At 38.6% G+C, this 22,192-nt stretch overlaps 1 protein-coding gene across 1 annotated transcript in view; it reads left to right on the top strand.

The window, feature by feature from the left end:
* Slc35f1 (solute carrier family 35 member F1) overlaps positions 1 to 22,192 on the top strand; it is a 413,451-nt gene that overhangs the window by 317,299 nt on the left and 73,960 nt on the right. Inside the window, exon 3 of the mRNA XM_055599458.1 lies at positions 3,893 to 4,020. Coding sequence (XP_055455433.1) covers positions 3,893 to 4,020 — 128 coding nt within the window. The remainder of the gene's footprint in view (positions 1 to 3,892; positions 4,021 to 22,192) is intronic.

Genomic DNA, 22,192 nt, shown 5'->3' with positions numbered 1-22,192 from the left:
TGTTTTTGAAACTATTATCAGCAGACTAGTGAGGCAACACACCATTCATCTAAGCCCAAACAGTGAATGACTCCTGGATATTTTCTTGGTTAGTGGGACAAGTAACATCACAGTAACCTGGTTTTCCAGTAATGGGTGTAGAAACAGGGCATGTAGGCTCTGAATTTGGCAATTGTTCATCCTGTGAAATAGCAGGGAAAATGACCTGGGACTTAAGGCTTGATGCTCTGAGGTTACATATGCCATTAACAATCTCATGACTTCTATTCAGTGTATTATCTGTCAAATACTCACCAAATTAATTTTGTTAGTGTCATAATTTTAACTAGAAAATTATTTCAGTGGGAGGAACAAGACTGTTTGTAGCAGATTTATTTTAACCTCTTCAATTTTAGTGTTATTTAACCTTTCTGAGGTTTACTAAATGTAAAATTTTATTTATTGAATATTTGTTATGGACTGTTGGGTCCTGGAGATAAAGAGTGAGATAATGCCAATTTGTTCAAATTGTGACTAACCTAATGTGTAATAGAGATAAGAAAAGATAAGTTCTGTATGTGGCTTGAGCACAGTTCTTAACAGAACATATTTCTGAGAGTCTCAACCCAACAAGTAGCAGAAAGAGTGTCAGCCTTCCTGGTAGAAGTTTGTGCTGGTTCATTTGAAGACTGGAGAACAGTACTTAGTCAGTGTTCTGTTGCTTTGAAGAGACACTATGACAACTCTTTATAAGGCAACTCTTATAAAAGAAAGTATAGATTTGGAGACTTGCTTACAGTTTCAGAGTGTGTATTTGTTAAGGTTCTCTAGAGTAACAGAACTTATATAATGAATCTGTCCATATATAAAGGGGGATTTATTAGAATGACTTATAGGCTTTGGTCCAACTAATCCAACAATGGCTGCCTCTGAATGGAAGGTTCAGGAATCCAGGAGTTGTTCAGTTCACAAGTATGGTTGTCTTAGCTGTTCTTTAGAACATGCTGGAATTCTGAAGAAGTAGGTTCTAATGCCAGTGAGGGAAAGCACTTGCCAGTGAGAGTGAGAGCAAATAGGTAAAGAGAGTGAGCTTCCTCCTAACATGACCTTCATATATGCTGCCAGCAGAAGCTGTGGTCCAGATTAAAGGTGGACCTTCCTACCTCAGAAGATTCGGATTAAAGGTTTATTTCTCACCTCAAATATCCAGATTAGATGTGTGTATTTCCACTTCAAATAATTTAATTATGAAAAAAAATTCCATCACAGGAGTTTCCAGTCATTTGGGTTTTAGTTAATGCCAACATTGACAGCCAAGAATAACAACAGAAGTTTGGTCCATTATTATCATGGCAAAGAGGGTGGCAGCATGAAGGCAATGTGGTGCTAGAGCAGTAGCTGAGAGCTTTGCATCATAATGCACAGGTACTAGGCAGAGAGAGAGAGAGAGAGAGAGAGAGAGAGAGAGAGAGAGAGAAACCATTTCGAAACCTCAAAGACCACCCTAGTGACACATATCCTCCAACAAGGCCTCATCTCCTAATATGTTCCTGACATCTCATCAGCTGGCATGCAAATATATGAGCCTATGGAGATCAATCTCACTCGAACTACCACAGGTACCCAAGAAGAAGCAGAAGCACCTAGAAAGACTCAGACAACTGCGAATGTATTTGGGACCAAATGTTCAAACCCTTCTCTGGGCCAAAGAATCTTCTCCATGTTCTGGCTATATCTTTTTGACATTCTTAGCTCAAGTCACTCTAAGAATGACAATTATCTATTAATAAACTATAATTTTAATTTCAGTCCAGTGAGCACTCCTTCCTTGAATAATACCAATGAAAAGTGCAGAGGCATTGGAATTTTTTAACAAATTCCACATATGATAGACCTAGTCAGTTATTTTTAAGAGTAACTGATTACAAAATAAATCTTGACACATGTGTGGAGTTTTACAATATGTAGACAAGAAGCTTAAAGTGCTGTACAAAGGCATTGAGCAAATTGCTTGCTATGAGTACCAACCCTGAGATCACAGCCTCTGGCCATAGATTGACTTGCAAAACCAGGAAAGCGATTCACGTTTCACAGCCGGCTCTTGACATCTTCAGATAGGTAACACTTCACATTTTCTCAGTTCTTTGATTCAGTCATTTCAAAACATTTAACTGACCCTCACTATATATCAGAATTTTAAGTACTATAGATACATGTATGAATGAAGCACTAATGCTACCACCCCCAAAACCCTCAATACAGTGAAGAAGCAATTTTTAAGAAGTCTCAATCCCCTGAAACAACTATACAGAAGCAACTATACATTGCACAGTTAGGAATAGGGGTAGGCATAAAAAAAATTGTTTGAGGAATGAACAGGAGCCAATATGTTGAAATAAATGTTCCATTAAGACAGAAAGACCTTCAGCATATAAGAGCCTCAGCTGCAAGACATGTGGCAAAGATCAAAGTACCTTTCTTTGTTGTCAACCAGCTGTAACCTATACTCTTGCAGCCCCTGGTAACCTGAAAGCTTAGTGCTCCTGAGTCTATGAATTTAGAAAAGCCACTCATAAAAAACGAGGTCTTTAAATCTCCAAATGTAGAACAAAGGAAGACAGGTGAGGTTATGGTTCAGGCCCTTAGGAATCAGTAGGAGATTATGTCATCAGAAGGCAGCCTCTAAAAGAGGCTCCAATGCCCTTGGTTCCTGGTCTTCAAGTACGAAGTTCACCCTCCTTAGGAAGGTGGGCTTACTTTTCTAGAGAGTTGAATAAGGTAGAAATGTCACTTTGTGGGTGAAGCTATATGATGTCCAGTCTTCCTCTCTGTTACCTGAGGCAAGCTCACCAGTGTGGCTTTGAGACAACACCCTAAGAAGTCCCTGTGATGAAGTGCCCAGCAGCCAAAGGAGGGAGCTTGTTCATACCTCTCCTCATTAGTCCATCAGCTCATTAGATGAGAGCACAGCCCTGGCTGGCAGCTTGCCTGGAACTGACCAAGGTCTTGAATCATAAGCATTCAGCTATGCTGCACCCAGATTCCTTATCCCCTTGAAACCACAATCCAATAAGTGTTTCTTGTTTTAAACATCTATATTTTTAGATGATTTGTTATGTGTAATAAGTCATATACACCATCACTATTCACTCAGAGTGTCTATATATTTAATTGTCTGTGAAGACTCACGATCTGGACACAAAGAGTGTATAATCATGATTGGGCTATTTGGCAAATAAGGTTTATTTCAGCTGTGAATAGATATAAAAATAAGAGTGAAGGCATCTAAAGTCTGCTCAAGTGCTACGAATGTAAAACAAGGTGATGAAATTAATTCTTGGCAGACAAGGGTCAGGTGGGGGTCTTTTCCATCCTAAAGCTCTCTCTACACGTCACTCACACATGTCTAGATTAAACATGGATGATCAAGCAACAGAATCTTCTGGATGTCATCTTGAAGTCTTACTACAGACACACTGTCACACATAAAACTGTTTCTAATTGGCTGCTTTTAAAAAATTTGGTCTGTATTTGTCTTAGCACAGTCTTGAAATTTAGCATAATTTGAGTTTTTGCACAATACAAACTTTCTTGTACAATTTTCATCTTACTTTTCTTATGACACAATTATTCTTTCATATATCCATTAAAAAATATTTCATGGTAAGCAGTGACCCATTCAATCTTTCTCTGGTGTAGAGACTAATTTGGAGAACCAAAAGTAACCATGAAGACAATTTTGTAAGTAAAGCATATGAATCTTTGATAGATTAATACACCAAAATATTAAGTTTGTGGTTAAAATTATACATATGTAGGTACATAATGTTATAATATTTTAGAATTCTAAATCTGTAATATAGTTATATGTCAAGAACTTAAGCCATTTTCTTTTCCTAACTTTGTAACACAGGAGAAGAAAACCTCCTGGCAATTTTACGACGAAGATGGTGGAAGTACATGATCCTTGGACTTATAGACTTGGAAGCTAATTACCTGGTGGTCAAGGCTTACCAGTACACGACTCTGACAAGTGTCCAGGTAATGATGGATCTTCTCAACTTTCCAGATATAGCCCACTTTGAGTTTAATTTCTTGGAAGTCTGTATACTATATGATGTGTTTCTCTTTACTTTTTCTTTTAAATTTAAGGGTTTTTTTTTTTTAGATGAGAATTGATTCTTCTCTCATGCAGTACATCCATCCACCATTTCCTTTTTATTGAATTTTTATTTTTTAATATTAATTACAGTTTATTCATTTTGTATCCTAGCTGTAGCCTCATCCCCTATCCCCTCCTAATCCCACCCTCCCTTCCTAATCTCCTCCCATGTGCCTTTCCAAGTCCACTGATAGGGGAGGTCCCCCTCCCCTTCCATCTGACCTAGCCTCTCTGTGTCTGTGGATTGTAGCTTGATTATCATTTTCTTAATAGCTAATATCTACTTATAAGTGAATACACACCATATTTGTCTTTCTGGGTGTGGGTTATCTCCATTTATGATGTTTTTTTTTCCTCTAGTTCCATCCACTTGCCTGCAAATTTCATTATATCATATTTTTTAACAGCTGAATAATACTCTGTTGTGTCAATCACCACATTTTCTTTATCCATTCTTCTGTTGAGGGGCATCTTAGGTTGTTGACCGTTTTCTGGCTATTATGAACAAAGGTACAATGAACATAGTTGAGCAAGTGTCCTTGTGACAAGATGCAGTGTCCTTTGGGCATATTCCCCAGAGTAACATAGTTGCATCTTGAAGTAGAACATTTAAAAATTAAATTGAACTTCATTCATATGTCATTAACTTTTCCTAAATCAGGTGTAATTGGATGGCTTTTTCCTCTTTGTTCTAAATATACCAAAATAATCATTTACAATGCAAAAATTAATTCATGAATTTGAATGCTGCCAACTAATCTTGTGTCAGCAGGAGAATTACTAATAAGTATAAAAATAAATCTGATTTCATCACAACTTAACTTTTTTTAGAATGTTAATAGACTTGGATTAAGTAAGCAAGCTGCTTAACAATCTTTTCTTTTTAGCTTTTTTTAATGCACTAACTATTAAATCTGAAGGGATATGTTTTTTTTTTTCCTGAAGGGATAAAAATAAAATTCTCAGAATACGTTATGTATGAAGATGGCTACTGTGTTTATGTATCTTTTTATCCCCATTCCCTCACACACATGCACTTATGGATGAATATGCACAAATACAAATTTAATGTAGTTTTTGTAGTTGTTGGATACTCATTTTCCTGACACTCAAATCAGTTTTATTGTATTTGTTTCACCCTCATTTTTCTTTGTGCAGAGATATTATTGATTTCACATCTATCCTAAAGTTACAAGAAAAAGAATATTGTTCACCAATGAATATTAGCTGAAATTTGATGCCAGTCGTCCTTTTAATTTGTCTTAGAGCTATAATGATATAAGTGAATAAACAAATACACAAATGGCTGAGTAAATATGTACAATACAGATTGACTGAGAAGTGACAGAAACTTTGTTTCACTTTGCTATTTAGTCATATTCCTAATTTCCACATGAATTTCAAAGATGATATATCGGTCTACTTTTGTTACTACGATAGAATAATGGAAAGTGATAATTTATAACGGGTAGAAACCGATTTGATCACTGTACTAGGGGCTGGAGAACTCAGTATCAAAGACTGAAAGCAAGGACAAGAGTAACAGGTGTGGTCACACCCCACTAGATAACTTCTCTGATCTCAGGAGAACACCGCTGACCTACTTACCTCTTAATGACTCTTGGCCTTTACACACTCTTGCAACAGTGATTAAACATTCATCTGAGTTTTGGAAGATACAAATATGCCAACAATAGTAAATAGCTTAAAATAAACTAACATTTTCCCAGCACCATGTCTACACACAGTTAGTACTTACACTTTTACATGAACACATGCATGTGTGCATGTTTGTGTAAATGCAGGTAGACACGTGTAATGTGGAGAGCTGATGATCACCTTGGGGATCATTCCTCAGACACCACCTGCCTTTCTTTTGAGACCAGGTCTCTCATTGACCTGAACTTGCCTGGCAGGCTATGTAACTGACCGGCAAGCCCAAGGGATCTCCCTATCTCTGGCTGTCCAGCACTTGGATGACAAACTCATGCCACCCTGTTCAACACTGCCTTTGCATAAATTTTGGAGAACAGTCTCAGGTCTTTGTGGTTGCAGAGCAAGCTTTATATTGTCAGAAGGATCCGACCCCTGCCCCAGCCCATTTCTACACACAGCTTGCATTCTGAGAGCATTTGTGAGATGAACCCCAGTAAAGAGGCACACTGAAGCAAGAAATGAGCCAGGAGAGAAGAGCTGAGCAAACCCTCTTAACTTACCCTTTACAATCCTGTGTCTTTTGGACTGTTATTGGAAGCTAATGTCCAGATGGAGAAGACCCAGAGCTTCTGTATCCCTTCTCTAGTGCTGTCCTTTATAAAACTATATCTATGACATCCTTGCTCTTCTGGGAACCTTCTGTTATCCAGTTGTAAGAGCTTAGGCCTCTGGAAATTGAATTTTCTACTTGAACATTTTCTTTCTTACCATTTCCTCTACAGAAAAATAATTTCTAATGCCCCATGCACAGTATACAATATTTCTTTGGTTGAAATATATTTGGACATGCTCACATCCTATGTTTTTGGTAAGAATTTTAGACATCTTCAATACAGGAACTGTAGCTTGTTAGAATAATTTATAAATCATGCATAAATTAGCCTTTAGAAATATATGCATTTAATATGGTTATAAGATCTCCCATTTACATTTGCTTTGAATTTTTTTTAAATATCACCAAACTAAGAAAACACATAAGACAGTTGCAAGCTCTAACTGGAGAATAATTAAGCACTCCTCTTTCTTTAACAGTGAATATTGTGGCTTTAAAATGGAAAATTCTTTAGTTACATCCTACTTACACTAACAATGTACATGTATGAAATAGGCTTTATGAAATAGGCCTTATAAACTTTATTACAAATTTCATTTTTAAAATCTTTTATCTATTTTCAATGATAACTATTTTTCTTTTAATCATGGAAATAAAAATCATTGGCACTGTTTTCCACAAATGTGACATTGTTTAGTATAAGTCGCCATTCTATAAACAGTGATTTTCTAAGTTCCACTTTTCTTTGCCTTCTTCAGTTAGAAACAAAGTCTTTTTTTTTTCTAGTCTCTTCAGTTCAAATAAGATATAAGAATAAGATGTCTTCTAATGCAGGTACCCCACATAAAAAAATTCTTTAAGCACACCTTATACAAACAGAGGGGGGAGAAGCAATTTTTAAATATCCTTGGCCAAACTTTCTGGGTTTTTTTTGTTTGTTTGTTTGTTTTTTGTTTTTTTAGATATATTTCTCCCTTCATCTTCTGTCTATCAATATCTTTTTAATTTTAAAATCCTTTCAACATTCAGGATGTTTTCAAATCATATATTAATTGAAAGTGCAATGAAAGCTGCCTTTAAATGGCAAAGAGCTATTGTGGGTCTTTTAACTAGAGCACCTAGAGAAAGTACAGTTAAATGTCTCAGTGATGGCATCTATCTGTCCCTTCTTCTGTCCCTCCTGGCTTATCCTACTGCAGGCCATAGCTGTGGTCACAACATAGATCTGCACCAGCACAAATAAGAGCCACATGCTTCTTAATTCATGACCAGTAAAAGAACAAACAAAACATCTACGCATGGCCAATGAGCAAAAGCCTAGAAGCCTACCCTGATTTGACCATACAAACAGAGCAAATTGGCTCAGATGTGGGCTCCTTGAACCAACAAGGAATGATATTTCTTTCACTGCATTACTATAAATAGACAAATGCTTCTTAGTAAGATCACTACTAACAGTTTTAGAGGGATAGCAATCTATCTGAGTCAAGATATCCAAATCCATCTCACCCAACTATATCTGTCATAGATTATGAGTGGGACAGATAGATGCCGGAGGACCAGCTACAATGTCCTTACATCTAGCTTAGCTCCTACTTCAGGTCTACAAGCTATGAAAAGGAATCCTCCAGCTCCATTCTCCCATGGTACTTTGCTTTTGCTCCATTTTCACAGCCTTCTTTCTAAGAATAAACTTGTGTGTCTCTATTTAATTCACTGAACTCAAGATCTTTTACTGCAAACACAATTTCTTTTTCACCTTTGATGCTCTAGTTCCTAGTAGAAATCCAACGCATACTGGATAATCAATATTTTTAAAGAGGTTAATTAAATTGCACCAATCTCTAACATTTGGGGGCACAGAAATTCCCAAACGTTTCTACCTAAATTTAGAGACTTCTGGAACATCAATAGAGGCATACACACAGAGAAAAAGAAAAATTCTGGCTTCTTGGCAGAACCATGATGTGAACCAGAATCAAAATTTTTAAATAAATGTAGGGAAAATAAGGAAGTATCTTTTCTGTAACTATGTTTGATGTTTCTTTTTTCTTTTATTTTTATATTTAGCTTTCAAAAGTCACAATCAATTATTTGTCTTTTTTCCATCAATTCTTTTCAAATTTGCCCTTGTGGTGAAAAGTAACAGTTCCTAACACTGGTTCACTGAGCCTCAGATTTTTATGTCAGTTTATGTTATACACTATCTTGGTTTGTTTTCTATTGTGAGGAAAAAAATCAACATGACCAAAATCTGGAAAGAAATTTATCATTGAGGGAAGCAAGGATGGAACTCAAGCAGAACACTATAGACAGAAACACAAGCAGAGGCCATGAAGGAGTGCTACTTGCTAGCTTGCTCACCACGGCTTGCTCAGCCTGTTTGCTTATAGAATCCAGGCCACCTGTTCAGTGGTAGGACTGCCCACGGTTAACTGGGCCCTCCCACAGCAGTCATTAATCAACGAAATGCTCCACAGGCCAATGTGTTGGAAGGGTTTTTTCAACTGATGGTGCCCCTTCCCAGATCACCTATGTTTATAACAAGTTGATTAAAAACAAATAAAACAACTAACCAGGACATCTACCATCACTGATGCGCCTAGCTATTCAGTTACCTCCTTCAGATTAGCTTTGTGATGCCATCCTTAGTGCTGCATTCTAGGAAATAATTTACTCAAATGATCTTGCAAGGAAACAAAACAAAAATTCCAGTGAAATATCAATTGGACTTTGTTACAATTTACTGCTCAAGGATGAAGGGGAAATAAAAAGCATGTTGAGTCTGACAGACAGTCCTAGAGTCATTTTGCAAACCCCAACAAATAAACCTATTAAATAATGAAAAATGGTCAGGACAGAAGACATTTGTTCCAGGAACCATGGCTGCACTGCCTCTTACTAATTTAATTTGGCTTGTTCATTGCAAATTGGTAAGGCTAACAGAGATCTATAATGATTTGTCCCTTGTTTCTGTAGATATCACCTGAGTATACAATATGTGTGTTACTCCTGGCAATCAATAAGGGAAATACTAAGCCCCTGAAAAAAAAAAAAGTGTGCCAGCTACTGCAAGGGAAGTAAAGAGACATGAATGAGCCTTGCCTTCCCAAAGATTATGGGCTGGTGAAAAAGAGAAGGAATGTGGCATGCTGATAGCAATGCTGAGCACAGCCAAAGAAGAGATGTCTGAGCGCTGCAGTGTCTGAAGAGGGCAGGGAAGATGGTGATCAGAATGCAGAGAAAAAGCCCATTTTCATAGAGGTCTATGAGAATGGACCATGTGCATTCTCATGGATAAAACATGAATATGACTCTATCCAGATGGTTTAGAAATCAATAGCAATATAGAAACTTGGGACTACAAACCCAGAGGCAATGTTTAAAGAGCAATTATACCTGTTTCATTCACACGGTTACCTCAAAATAATTTCTAAATACGTCTGGGTTTCAAACATTGTATTAAGTGACTCAAACACTTGAACAAACATACAAGTGTGGCTACTCCTTCCTTGGAACCCCTGATACTTTTAGTGATTCTCATTTTTCCTGTAATAAATCTACATTTACTTTCTTCATATGTACAGATCATATATATTAAAATATATACATATTAAAACACACACACCACATATATGTTGTATTATCAAGAAAGGCAGCCTTTCATCAAACAACCACTATTTCATTCCAATAAAATATTTGCATTCTAGAAAATATTAACATGATTCTATTGGAACATTTGCAAAAATGTCCTGGGGAAAATGAACTGGGGAAGTTTTTTTCTAAAAACCAAGAGTGGGACTGTGATGCAATAGAAGAATATAAGTTGGAAGCGATCACGGTCCAGCAAAGAAGGTAAGTTCAAGTCCATATGGTAGGAGGACAATATCAAGGACAAGGTGCCTGTGGTCGGGAAGGAAGACAAAAAGCAGTTTTAAGAGAACACCTGGAGGAAAAAGTGGAGTTCTGTGGCCATGCCAAGGGTTCATCTCTTCAGGCTGACTACAGACGAAAGCCATCAAATGTGTTAAGCTGACACTAATGTGTGACAATTTTCAGGTTCAAAGACAACTTTAGTTGGGGTGTGAGGAATGGGTTCAAGTAATAGATTTTTCACAAAGGAATGGAAGATGACAAAGAAAAAGTTAAGTCTGGATTGTGTTGGGGGGTCTTCTGTGAGAGGGCTGAAGTTGGCAACTTCCTCTTGTAGATCGCAGAGAGCCATGGAAGCTTCTGAAGAAATGAATGATAGCATTTGCCCCAAGCCTGCTATGAGATAAGGTCTTCATTAGTGATTGCCAGGGTACCCAGTATTCTGTTTGTTTGTTTGTTTGTTTGTTTGCTTGTTTGTTTATCCTCTTCAAAACATATGTAGAACAAAAGGACAGAAAGAGTGAATTCTTCCTCAGTTCTTGTCTTTCTGCTTGTCCACAAAGCTTATGGTTAAATGTCAAAATTGATATACTGAGCCTTGGTGGAGGGGTGAGTATATTCTTAAATGATTATAAACATGAAGGAAATTTTACAAGCACATGGAATCCTTTGAACACTGAGTACAGCTTTCCTGATGATGACAATTTTTTTTGACTTAACATATTGTCAAAGCTAGGATATTGACATTGTTATAACATTACTGTTTAGACTACAGACATTATTGCATTTTCCATGCTTTATCTTAACTTTGTGTGTATGAGTGTGTATAAGAGAAAGACAGACAGACAGACACACACACACACACACACACACACACTGTGTGGAAGAGGACAGAAACAGAAGGATCTTATTCACAGGTTCATGTAATCACAACCATGTCAAAACAGGTTAGCCTGATCACCACTAAAGAATTCTCCAATGCTACCCCTTTGAGATCACATTGATACTTGCTAGCCCTCTCCCATCATCCAGAAATCACTATTTTGCTCTCTCTCTGTATGTCCTGTCTGCAGAAACATATTATACAAAATGGAATCACCCGGTATTTGACCTGTTGAGCCTTTTTTTTTTTTTTTTCACTAAGCACATGGCCCTTAAATACATCTAAATAGTCACAGGTGTCAATAGCTTCTTTTCAGTGTTGTATTTTATTACACATTTGTTACATGTCTTATTATATGTAATGTTAGTACCTGTAATTGCGTATATTATTACATGTGTATTATTACATAGTTCATGATATGGATATGCCAGTTTGTTTAAGTGAAGGAAGTTTATGTTGTTTACAGCTTTGGAATGGAACAGCAAAAGTATGCTAAACATACCTTTGTTTGCTTTGTATTATCAACATATTCACTCCTCTAGGATAAGTGCTTACGGCTGCCATTGCTGGGTCATATAGCAAGTGCATATTTAAATTTAGAACATGGCAAATTAATCTTCATAGTGGCTGGCTGTACTACCACACATTCGCACCAGTAATACAGGAGTGGTCTAACTTCTATTTGATAACACCAGCATTTGGTGTTACCATTTTCTTTTAAAAATGTACCATCCTAAAAGGTATGCAGTAATGGTTTACTGCATTTTTAATTTGCATTTCTCTAATGATCAATAATGAGGAACGTTTGGGAAAAAAATTTTAAAGTTGCTATTATAATTGAAAGTTAAAGTTAGCAGTGGTTTTTAAAAAATGCTTTCAGTGTGGGAAAATTATAATAAAAGAGGACACTGAATGTGAAGAAACCCCGCTGCTTTCTTTATCAGAAAATAAAAGGAGAGATAGTGACACCATCATGCTGGATTTATAAGGATTTCTATTCTAAAGACACATTTGTGGGTTTTTATCTAGTGACTTGCAAAGAATGAATAGGTTGTGGTTGTGACTTTGAGACAGATTAGCAATGACATTTAGGTACATTTAACTGCAATGCTATTTTTGTAACTGTGCTATATGAACCATTGCCGTAGAAATACCAGCTTTATGACTTCTTGCCCAAAGATTATTCATCTTTCTCAGCTATGTAGTATTAAAAAGCAAGCATATTAAACCAGCGCTGCTGTGAAATACAAAGACACAAAGACGGGTCTCTTCAAACCCAAGAGCTTGGTAATTAAAATAAACCTATGTCCAAGTCATTTCCAGTGCCTTTGCTGACTCTGACCAGACGCCAGTATCTCTGACACAAATGCCCTCCTTCTCACGGGGCATAGTTCACCGCTTTTTTCCATTCTTTGAGAAAAATCAAGGTATGCCTTCAGTCCTGATTGTTTTCCTTCCTGATAGGAGCATGACAGAACAAAGGGCAGCTCTCCAGGGGTGCAATGTGGGACCAGTTCTGAGACCAATCCTTCAAGGCATGGCAAGTGTACGCACGAGAACCACAGTGTAACCCATCCTTTTCCTTAGCCCTCGGACTTTCTGGGCCACATTTTTGAATTTTCAGTAAACAATGAATTACAGAACATCAGATGCAGGGAAAGCTGGTATGTACCTTCTTTGCAAGCTGAAGCTGAAGTCATAGGAATAGAGAGATATTCCTTCACTGATTAAAAAAACCCAGCTTGACCTAGAGGATACAGCCACTAATCAGACAAGACTGCTGCCATGAGATGACAGACAGCTGGAGTAACAACGAGTCCAAGATAGTCTGTGAGATGATCAGAGCTCTCGCATGGCTCCAGGGACATGCAGGAGAAAAATGCTGTCTACCTGACTTTTTACCTGTAACTAACTTGTCATTCAACCTTGTGGAACCCAGAACACCTGTATACTCTCGAAACCAGACCTATGGGCTTGAGGTTGGTTACAAAGTCAGCTTCTAGTACTGAAACTTCTTGCTTTACACTTGATGTTTCTACCAGTTCCTCCTTCAGGTTTATAGAAATTCAATTAACTACTTAAGAGACATTTTCAATATATCCAAAGGCAAAATTGAAAGAATAGACACATTTCTTACCTCCAAAGGGAAAATAATGTTCTAGACCTTTCAGATATCTTAGGTGAGATGTCCCAAGTCTTTTGCTTGAAACAACAGCAACTTCAATACATGGCACCTCAGTCTAAGTACTTGACCATGTCTTTTGATTGCTTTATAAGCTCATCCATCAGAAGAGCAGACAGAAATATCCTCTCCCCACAGCTCCATCACCCTGCTTTCTCCCTATCTGCCTGTGAATAGCCAGCAGGACTATTCAATCCAAGCTATGGAAGGCAGCTTATATATTCATTGACTACAGTTGCTGGGCTAATAGTTTAGATGCTGCAGTAGGTAACAGGAACCAATGAAACCTCTGGGTGGGTGGGGGTAACAGGAACCCCATTCTCCCTCCTTTCCACTTGACTCTGTAACTGCCAATGCATTTGATCCAGTCTGGATTCTTTATTTATTTCTCCATTGTCTTTTATCTTACAGCAATATTAGCTTTCTACTTTATATAACAGTTGCTGTTTATTACATATTTCCTCTTCCCTTTGAGAACATAAGGTCTTTGAAGGTGGGATGTGCATACCCGATAAGCATGGAATACATTCCCAATAGTTGATTAAGTGCAGATATTGATTTCTTTTGGTTGTATTCATGGTATCATGGACATGATAGATGCTGAAATGTATTGAAAAGTTCAGTAAGTGAGTTAACGAATGAAAGGACATTTCTAGCTATTGAGAAAGCCAGTGTGAGTGACCTCCTGGGGTTTTACCATCAGTAAGTCCACCTACTTCATTTGAATACAGGCATGAGATGCTAACCGTGACTCAGATATCTACTAAGCTCTTGGGATGTACAGGTGAGGTTTAAAACGTCCACATTTCTAGAATTCACATGTTGTAAGCAGAGCATGCATGCAGGTTCACTTGTACCACACTTCTAGGTTCAAACTGACTGCCCCTTCAATATATGCTGAAACTGATCTGTTGATGACCAGTCTTCTCCCAAACACTTGCTACCAGGTCCTGTAGCAGAGCCTGGAGAGAAAAGGCTGTTGAGTCAGTAAGACTCACCAATCTGTTCCCAAGTCAAAAACTTTCATTAGGCAGTTCAGTTGCTTTTGGAGAACTGCTCAGCTTCTTAGACTTGCCATTCTCCATATTCATGTCTGAGATGGCATGTAGGTCTCCAGAGGCTGTGGCCCTCGTGGCCTCACATTGGTGCTGTGGTGGTGTAACTACTTCTGGACAGCTGACCAGTGCTGAACATGTACTTGCCTATTTGGGTGAAGAGATTCTGCTTTGTTCTAGTTCTGGCATTCTGCTGGCGTCTTAGTTATGGTTTTTCTTGCTGTGAGGAGACACCAGGACCCCAGCAACTCTTATAAAGGTAACATTTCATTGGGACTTGCTTACAGGTTCAGAGCTTTAGCTTTATTTTCATGGCTGAAAGCATGGCAGAACACAGGTAGACATGGTGCTGGAGAAAGAGCCAAGAGTTCTATATTTAGATTGGCAGGTAACAGGAAGGTATCATGACACTGGGCCTGGCTTGAGCTTCAGAAATCCTAAAGCTACCCCTCCCCCACAGGGACACACTTTCTCCAACAAGGTCACACCTACTCGAACAAGGCCACATTTCCTAATAAAGCCACTTCCTGGTGATCAGATATTCAAATCTATGAGCTTATGGGGACCGTTCCTATTCAAACCACCACAACTGGCTTCTGCTGCTTCCTGAAGATATCTCTCCGGCCTCCTTCATGTTTTCCCACCATACGTTTATGATTCTAGGAGAAACAGTGACCTGCTAACCACACTCGCCCTGTTCTCCATTGTGTCCTTATCTTGGTGTGGCCCTGCCTCAAAGGAAAATGACACTTCACTTGCTATTTCCTGTCAAGCCATCTAGCATTCTTTCCCCACTGTGAGGCTTCAGTAAATGAGAGAGCAGCACTGGCCACATATTTTCTTTGCTTGCCCTTTGAATAAAAAAAAAAAATGAAAAAAAAAAAAAGGAGGAGGATATGACTACTTCTAAAATATGGAGAAAATTCTTAGAGTAAATATAAGGGAGAAAGCAGGCAGAGGGAAGAGTCCAGGCTAAACATAGCTTGCAGACTAAACCAGACCATGAGAGAAAAGAGGGGGAGGGGGAGCAAGAGAGGAGCCTCCAACCAAGAGGGTCACCTTGGACAAGAGGAAAGAGGTTAAAAGGACCAAAAAAGGTTGGATTATATACGAAAGAGTAGCTGAGAGAAGGGCAGCCCAGCTCAGTCTTTGAGTTGAAGAACTTTAGGGTAGGGGCAGGGTATGCCAGCAAGGAGGACCCTATAACTGGTAGGGACTGAGGGATGCGGAAAACCCGGTGTTCAGTGTTGGCTTTGATATGTTAATAGGCACCTAAGTTAGCCATTTTTGCCCAGGTTTGAGACCAAAGAGCTTTGGATCAACAGGTGGGAAAGGCAAAGACAGGTTTTACTCATCTACTCTGGAAGGGACTTCTTTGTCTTCCATTTTTCCACTTCTAGGAACACAGAAGCTATCAGGAGGGGGGAAGTGGCACTTCCTGGAGGAAACTCTCACATAGTTGCAATACCAGTTCTTGCTACATTGAGGAGAGAGGTGTAGAATTAGAATTTCTCCTGTCTTCATGAACCTGACTTCCTATATCTTTCATTGATAAAAAAGGGGGGAGTTTTGTCCGGGAGCTTTGTGTTTTTAAAGTTGATCAGCAACCTCCATTCTAGAAAGGATTCGAGCTCTTTCTCTTCATTACTCAATTTTAGAGGTACAGGGTTCAATAATGCATGATTTAACTTTTTTTTTTAATGTGTTTATATTTTACTGGAAGACAATATGTAGCATGGATTGGTGAAGAAGAGCTCTCCACAAAAATGCCCTGGAATTAAAGAGGGATGACCGACTCTATGAATGACAGGGAGGACTCTAGGGGTGACATTTGAGTAGGATTTATTGATAGCAAGAGTCTGACAATAAAGCGGGCTAATGTGGATTTTCAGCTCCAGTGGTGCACACAGGAAGGTTATAAATAAGTGAGATGCCTTAATATGCTTTTTCTCCACCTCTTCTTTCTCATTTCTCTATCTATCTATCTATCTATCTATCTAGCTAGCTAGCTAGCTAGCTAGCTATCTCTCTTGCCCTCACCCCCTCTGTTTTTCTATCTAAGATTGAGAATCTAAATTCTCCCCCATGATGTAATGATAGTATGCAAGCATAACATATTATTTAATGTTTCCCCACCAGCCCCAAGGATAAAATAATGCAACCACCAATAATCCATCCCATGGCTAGTATCCTGCCACCAGCTCCTAATACAATCCCTAGCTCTGTCTGTAGCTTTGCCCTTCCTGCAAGCAGACCTTCCTAGAGAGCCCACAGAGGTCTTCCAGCAGTCTGAGGATTCTCTGAAATTCTTCCGGCTGAATCTGCCAGAGGATGCATAATAAACACCACTTCCTTTTGCTTAGCTGATTTCCACTTCCTGTGTTCTTTCCATCCATCCAATTTAAGGGAGGGGGGAATATGCATTTTTCAAACAGTCCCCATTTTCTTTTCTATTCTTAGGCTGAAACTATAAGAGAGTGATGGATCACACAGCTGTGTGCAAATGATAAGAGAAAAAAACCTGCTTCAGGTCCAGGAGGAAGTTAGGAAACCCATCTCAAACTAGCTTTGGCATGATTAACTGTGTTTGAGTAATGAAAACTTTTTGCCAGTCAAGAGGGGCAGGGAAGTCTCCTGAAGATGAATGAGATGGTTCTTATATTAGCAGAATCCTTCCAGTATACTCTGGTTTGTGAAGCAAAGGCATCATGGAGAAATGTCTGGGCATACGTGGTGATATTCCACTTAAGTCATGTTTACCTAGTACCAGGCTCTAAGCCACCTAAAAGCTCCAGAATACCATTGCTTGGCATACCAAATCAAGAATACTTCAGGAGGACAAAAAACTGCCTGCTTCCAGTGGGCATGTTCTTGAAACAACATTTTAAAACAGATTTTGGTCAACAATTTATTTTTTTTAACATATCCAAGCATTTTTCATGAGTGGGAAATCATTCTATCCTATGTATAACAACTCATACTTGCTTCCTTGGTGTGCGTCTTGTATAGAGGGTGTGGCAAGGACAACACTTCTCTAAGCCAAAAGTATACCACAAGCAATGTTTCTGCTTTAAATCCTCAAAGTGAAAAGCCAAAGAGACTAACCTGACATGTTTGGTGGAAAGGTGGCCAGGACAAACAGGAAGACCAAGAAAGCTCAGGATCAGATTTCTCCAAGCCATCTTTATGCAGATCAGTCTGGAACCATTGGCTACATTCTCTTTCCAGACATGACTGCCACCTACAGAACAGAGTTGAGAAATTATGAGTGGACAGAGACACAAAATGAACTTTAAACCAGTGCTTCATTCATTTAAGTGAGGAAGTATAAACAAACTCAGTGAGCATCTCTGGGATGTATATGTGTGAGGCAAGAGAGAGAGAGAGAGAGAGAGAGAGAGAGAGAATGGTATTTAATACTAAAGTCACTTATTTGCCCAGTAAATAACATTTGTTTAACTCTACTCTGAAAAATGATTAGAAGCTTCACCTCTAGAGTCTAATTTTCAGTAAATAAATAGAGTGTTGCAGTTAATTCCATTCCGAGATCTTGTCCTCAGCAGCTGGACTTGTTCATTTGTCCTTAAGAGATATCTACAAAGAACAAATCTTTGTAAATCTAACTTTTTGGTCGAAAGTTAGAATCATTTTATTCCAAACCATCCTCTCGGCCTTTTTCTAAAAAAATTCTAAAAATATCATAACTAATCATTTCTCATAATCCATTCTAGATCCATGAACATTACAGATTACTGATAAGATAAAAGAGAAATCGAAGATTTTCTGTACCTAACACAATGATCGAGGACTTTTAACGGCAATGAACTAGTTTGGGGTCAAACTAGTTATACCACCAAACCACTACTTTGGTGGTACAACATAAAGAGACAATGGACTTTAAAGAGCTAGTTTGTAACATGTGGCTTCCATGATTAGGTAGTGAAACATAAAAATTAAGAAATAAACAGTCCTCCAGTGATTTCATTAGAAACAACTTCCCGTATAAGAATTTTCTTTACTTTTTACTAAAAGTGTGTTATTGAAGTGCTAACAACATCTTATTTCATAGAAATACAAAGTGATTAATAAACAAAGCAAATTTTGTACAGCCCTATTATACTTCAAAGTACTCATTTCTCAACCTGAGACAATTGTTCTGATGACCACTGTTCAAAAGTGTTCAGAATTGCTCCTTTGAAATCTCTTTCAAAGACAATTTTAAGGCATGTAGATTTCTTTATCTTCCCTCTAGAGATACAGAGAGATTACATTGCTTACTCCAGCATTTTGGATTTTTCCAACCAATAAACCTATTCTTAAAGGATGAACAATTGCTTTCATTAATGAGTACTCAGGAGGCAAGTTCAGAGAGTTAAAATGGTTTTGAGTGAAGGACACTACATTAAAATACAACAGTGAGCCAGGCATGGTGCCACATGCCTTTGATCCCAGCACTTGGAAGGCAGAGGCAGGTGGCTCTGTGAGTTTGAGGTCACCCTGGTCTACAGAGTGAGTCCAGAACATCCAGCACTACACAGAGAAACCTTGTCTAGGAAAAAAGAAAAGAAAGAAATAAAATACAGCTGTGACCTTCTGGAGTGACTATCTTGAATGACAACCGTGCTTAGATAAACAAATCCCAATGCATTATAGGAGATTAGGTCTATAAATACCTATACAGCCTGCTGAAGATGTGATGTGCAATTTTCTTTCTCCCTTAAAGGAAATTTCTCATTATTTTCAATACACCTCTCATTATGCACAAACATAGCTGTAGTGTAGGCAGAATAATGTCCTTTCAAAATGCTGGTGTTCTAATCCCCACAACATGCAAATGTGCTATTTTAAATGACAAAATAGATGCAGAGTTGTGATTTAACTAATGATATTGAGATAGGGAGATTATCCTGAATTATCTGGGTGACCCCAATGTAATCACAAAGATCCTTGGAAGACAGAGACAGAGTCAGCATAGGCAATAGGCAGGGGACACTGAGGGTGGAGCATCAGAAAGAGTTTTAAAGATGCTACACTTCTTCCTTTGAAGAAGGAGGAAGTGGCCCCTCACATTGCACCTGGAGTCAGAAAGCAAAGATGAATGCTTACTTGCTCCTCTTCATATGCTTAAGGACACAAGCCCAAGAGATTCTGCTCCCCTCTTTTAGGATGTGTCAGTCACTTCTCAATGAACCCAGTAAACAAAATCCCTCACAGGTATGCCTAGAGGTGTCTCAGGTGACTTCAGATGCTACCAGCACTAACCATCTCAGTGAACACTAACCTTTTGGGGCTCTTACATGGGTGCATCTGCAAGCTCCCTGCGCCTGCTGGAGAAAGGAATCCTGCGCAGAAGCTGTTCCTTCTCTGTAATTGTCACTCCCATCAGGACTGCTCACACTGGCTGTCTGCCCCACACGGATACACATCAGACTCTTCTAGGTCTTGACTGCTCCCACTGACAGAGTTTTCATTGTGAGCTGATCACTACACAACATTAGCCTATAATAAATCATTAAAGGAGAAAAGCATCTTTGCAGAGAGCAGTAGGAGGAGGAGGAAAAGGAGGAGGAGAAGATGATGAAAAAGATGAAGAAGAAAGACCTTTGTAATCTCTTTCATTTGACAGTGTATGTGAGGATATGCATTTCTTCATGAATCTGTGAAAACTTGTGTGCTGTTTTGTGTTTAAAATATATAGTCTTAAAGCTGCTGAGACAGTGAAGTCTCAGACAAAAATTCACTGAAACACCAACATCTGTCGTGGTAGCAGGAGTTACTTTTTGTCTCTCTTCTTCCTTTCCTCTTTCTTTTGCACCTTCTGAGTTGAGGCCATTTCTAACTAAAAGTCTTTTGAGTGGGAAGTCAGGGTGTGACTGGGCATCTTCCGGGACTAGCTGTTAGGAGCTCTTTAAGAAGATAATCTGGCTGGAGAATTGATGGCAGGAACTAGGGCTTGCAGAGGGGCCTTACCTTTAGTTCCTCATGGTAGAAATCAACTCAGTAAGTTGCTTCCTGCCATCCTGGTTTCTTTCATGAAAGATATGGAACTTAGGAATTGCTCCCTTTGTTACTCACCCATTCAAAAGCCACTATGTGCCAAGCTTCACAGGTCCCTTCTAAGTGTTACTTCAGTCAGCGCTTCCCTGACCATTGACTTAAGATTCTAACTTCCTGCCCCATTCCATACTTCCTACCCTCTCTTCTATTTCCTTTTTCTCCATAGACATTGTCACACTGACACACTACATATGCCCTAGCCTGTCTTTTTGTACATGAGGAAAAACACATGAAGGCAAGTAGTTACATAGATACTGTATCTCTAACTGCAGCGCCTAGCATATGGTTCATCCTCCATATTATTAAATCACTTAGCAAAACACTTGTAGGGGTGATACTATGTCAAGCACTATCCTTGTTAGATAAAACTCAGTACAAAAAGGGTGGCAAGGGTTAAGAACATTTATTGCATTTTCAGAGGACCTTGGTTCAGTTTTCCAACACCCACATGGTATCACCTTAACTTAAGCTTTGAGAAATTCCAACATCTTTTTCTGGCATGTGGGCACCAGGTATGGACATGGTGTACATACACACATTCAGGCAAAACTCGCATGTGCAGAAAATAAACATAAGTAAATCTTAAAAAATAAAAGCCAGAGTACAAGAAAGAAATGCCTGTCCTTAAGGGAGGTAATTTGTATTTTTACAATTTTAGTAATTGTATTTTAGTGTATGTGTATACTACTGATACTAAAGATTTATGAGAGTCCCTTCAGGACACTTAATTCAGACTTAGGAACCTAAATAGCAATTTCTAGAGAAAGTATGGTCTAAACTGAATTTGAAATTTCAGTGTGAGTACACCGTGCAACAGGTGGCAATGGGAAGGAACAGGGATATTCCAAGTAGGGGAATGACATGTGCAAATAAATGAGGTCAGGAAGACCATGGCAGGGTAAGGACCTAAATGCCCTTCTGCCTGATTTGTTGTACTTTTTTGTGGTAAGAACACCTACCGTGTATCCTATCCTTTTGTCTCTTTGTAAACACATAATGCAGTCTTGTCAGCTGTGAACACTGTGTACAAAAGATCTCTGCAACACCCTGTCATGTATAAATGATGCCATGGATTCTCTAACGGAAGACACAGAACGTATGGAGATGGCTAGAGACAAACATGAAGAAGTCAGTAAACCACATCAGGGAGTTTGGATTTTATTCCAAGGGTTTCCAAGCATAAAAGAGTAAACTGATGAAGTTTTTAACTTTGAAAGTTTATTTGTTTGGCATGAAATAAAAGGAGGAGCAGGACAGACAAAAGGAATTCTGAAAACACTTAAGTGGCAGAGAAGGCAGAAGCAGACCCCTGTTGTTAGTGAAGAATGCTCAATTCATGCTTTATGCTTTGTGCATACATTAACTTGGCAGATATTTATCAAACATGTGATATATCTTTTCATAAGTCCTAGACATAGAGCATGGATAAGACTGTTCATAACCTCCGGAAGCCTCCTTTTAAAGGTATACTCTATTAAATTTTCTCTCCCCACTGCTAGTATGTGATGCAGTAAAAGGTTGTGGGAAAGAGTTCTAAGCCAAGAAAAGAAGAGTGGGGACCTGGAGCATAGCAGAAATGTAAAAGCAGTGAAGTAACCAGCGGCAAGTGAGTAAGCTGAAGATGAAATGAGGAGCAGAAAATAGGAGGCTCTGCAAGTCAAGGGAAAGTGAACACATTTGCTCCTAACCATGGCTGCTGTCAAAAAACAACTGTGAGGGAGCGAGGCAGCTA

Source organism: Psammomys obesus, unplaced genomic scaffold (genome assembly GCF_907164565.1).
Source record: "Psammomys obesus unplaced genomic scaffold, mPsaObe1.curated_primary_1811, whole genome shotgun sequence".
Lineage (NCBI taxonomy): Eukaryota > Metazoa > Chordata > Mammalia > Rodentia > Muridae > Psammomys > Psammomys obesus.
The sequence above is the reverse complement of the archived record's forward strand: the minus strand, read 5'-3'. Positions and strand labels throughout refer to the sequence as shown.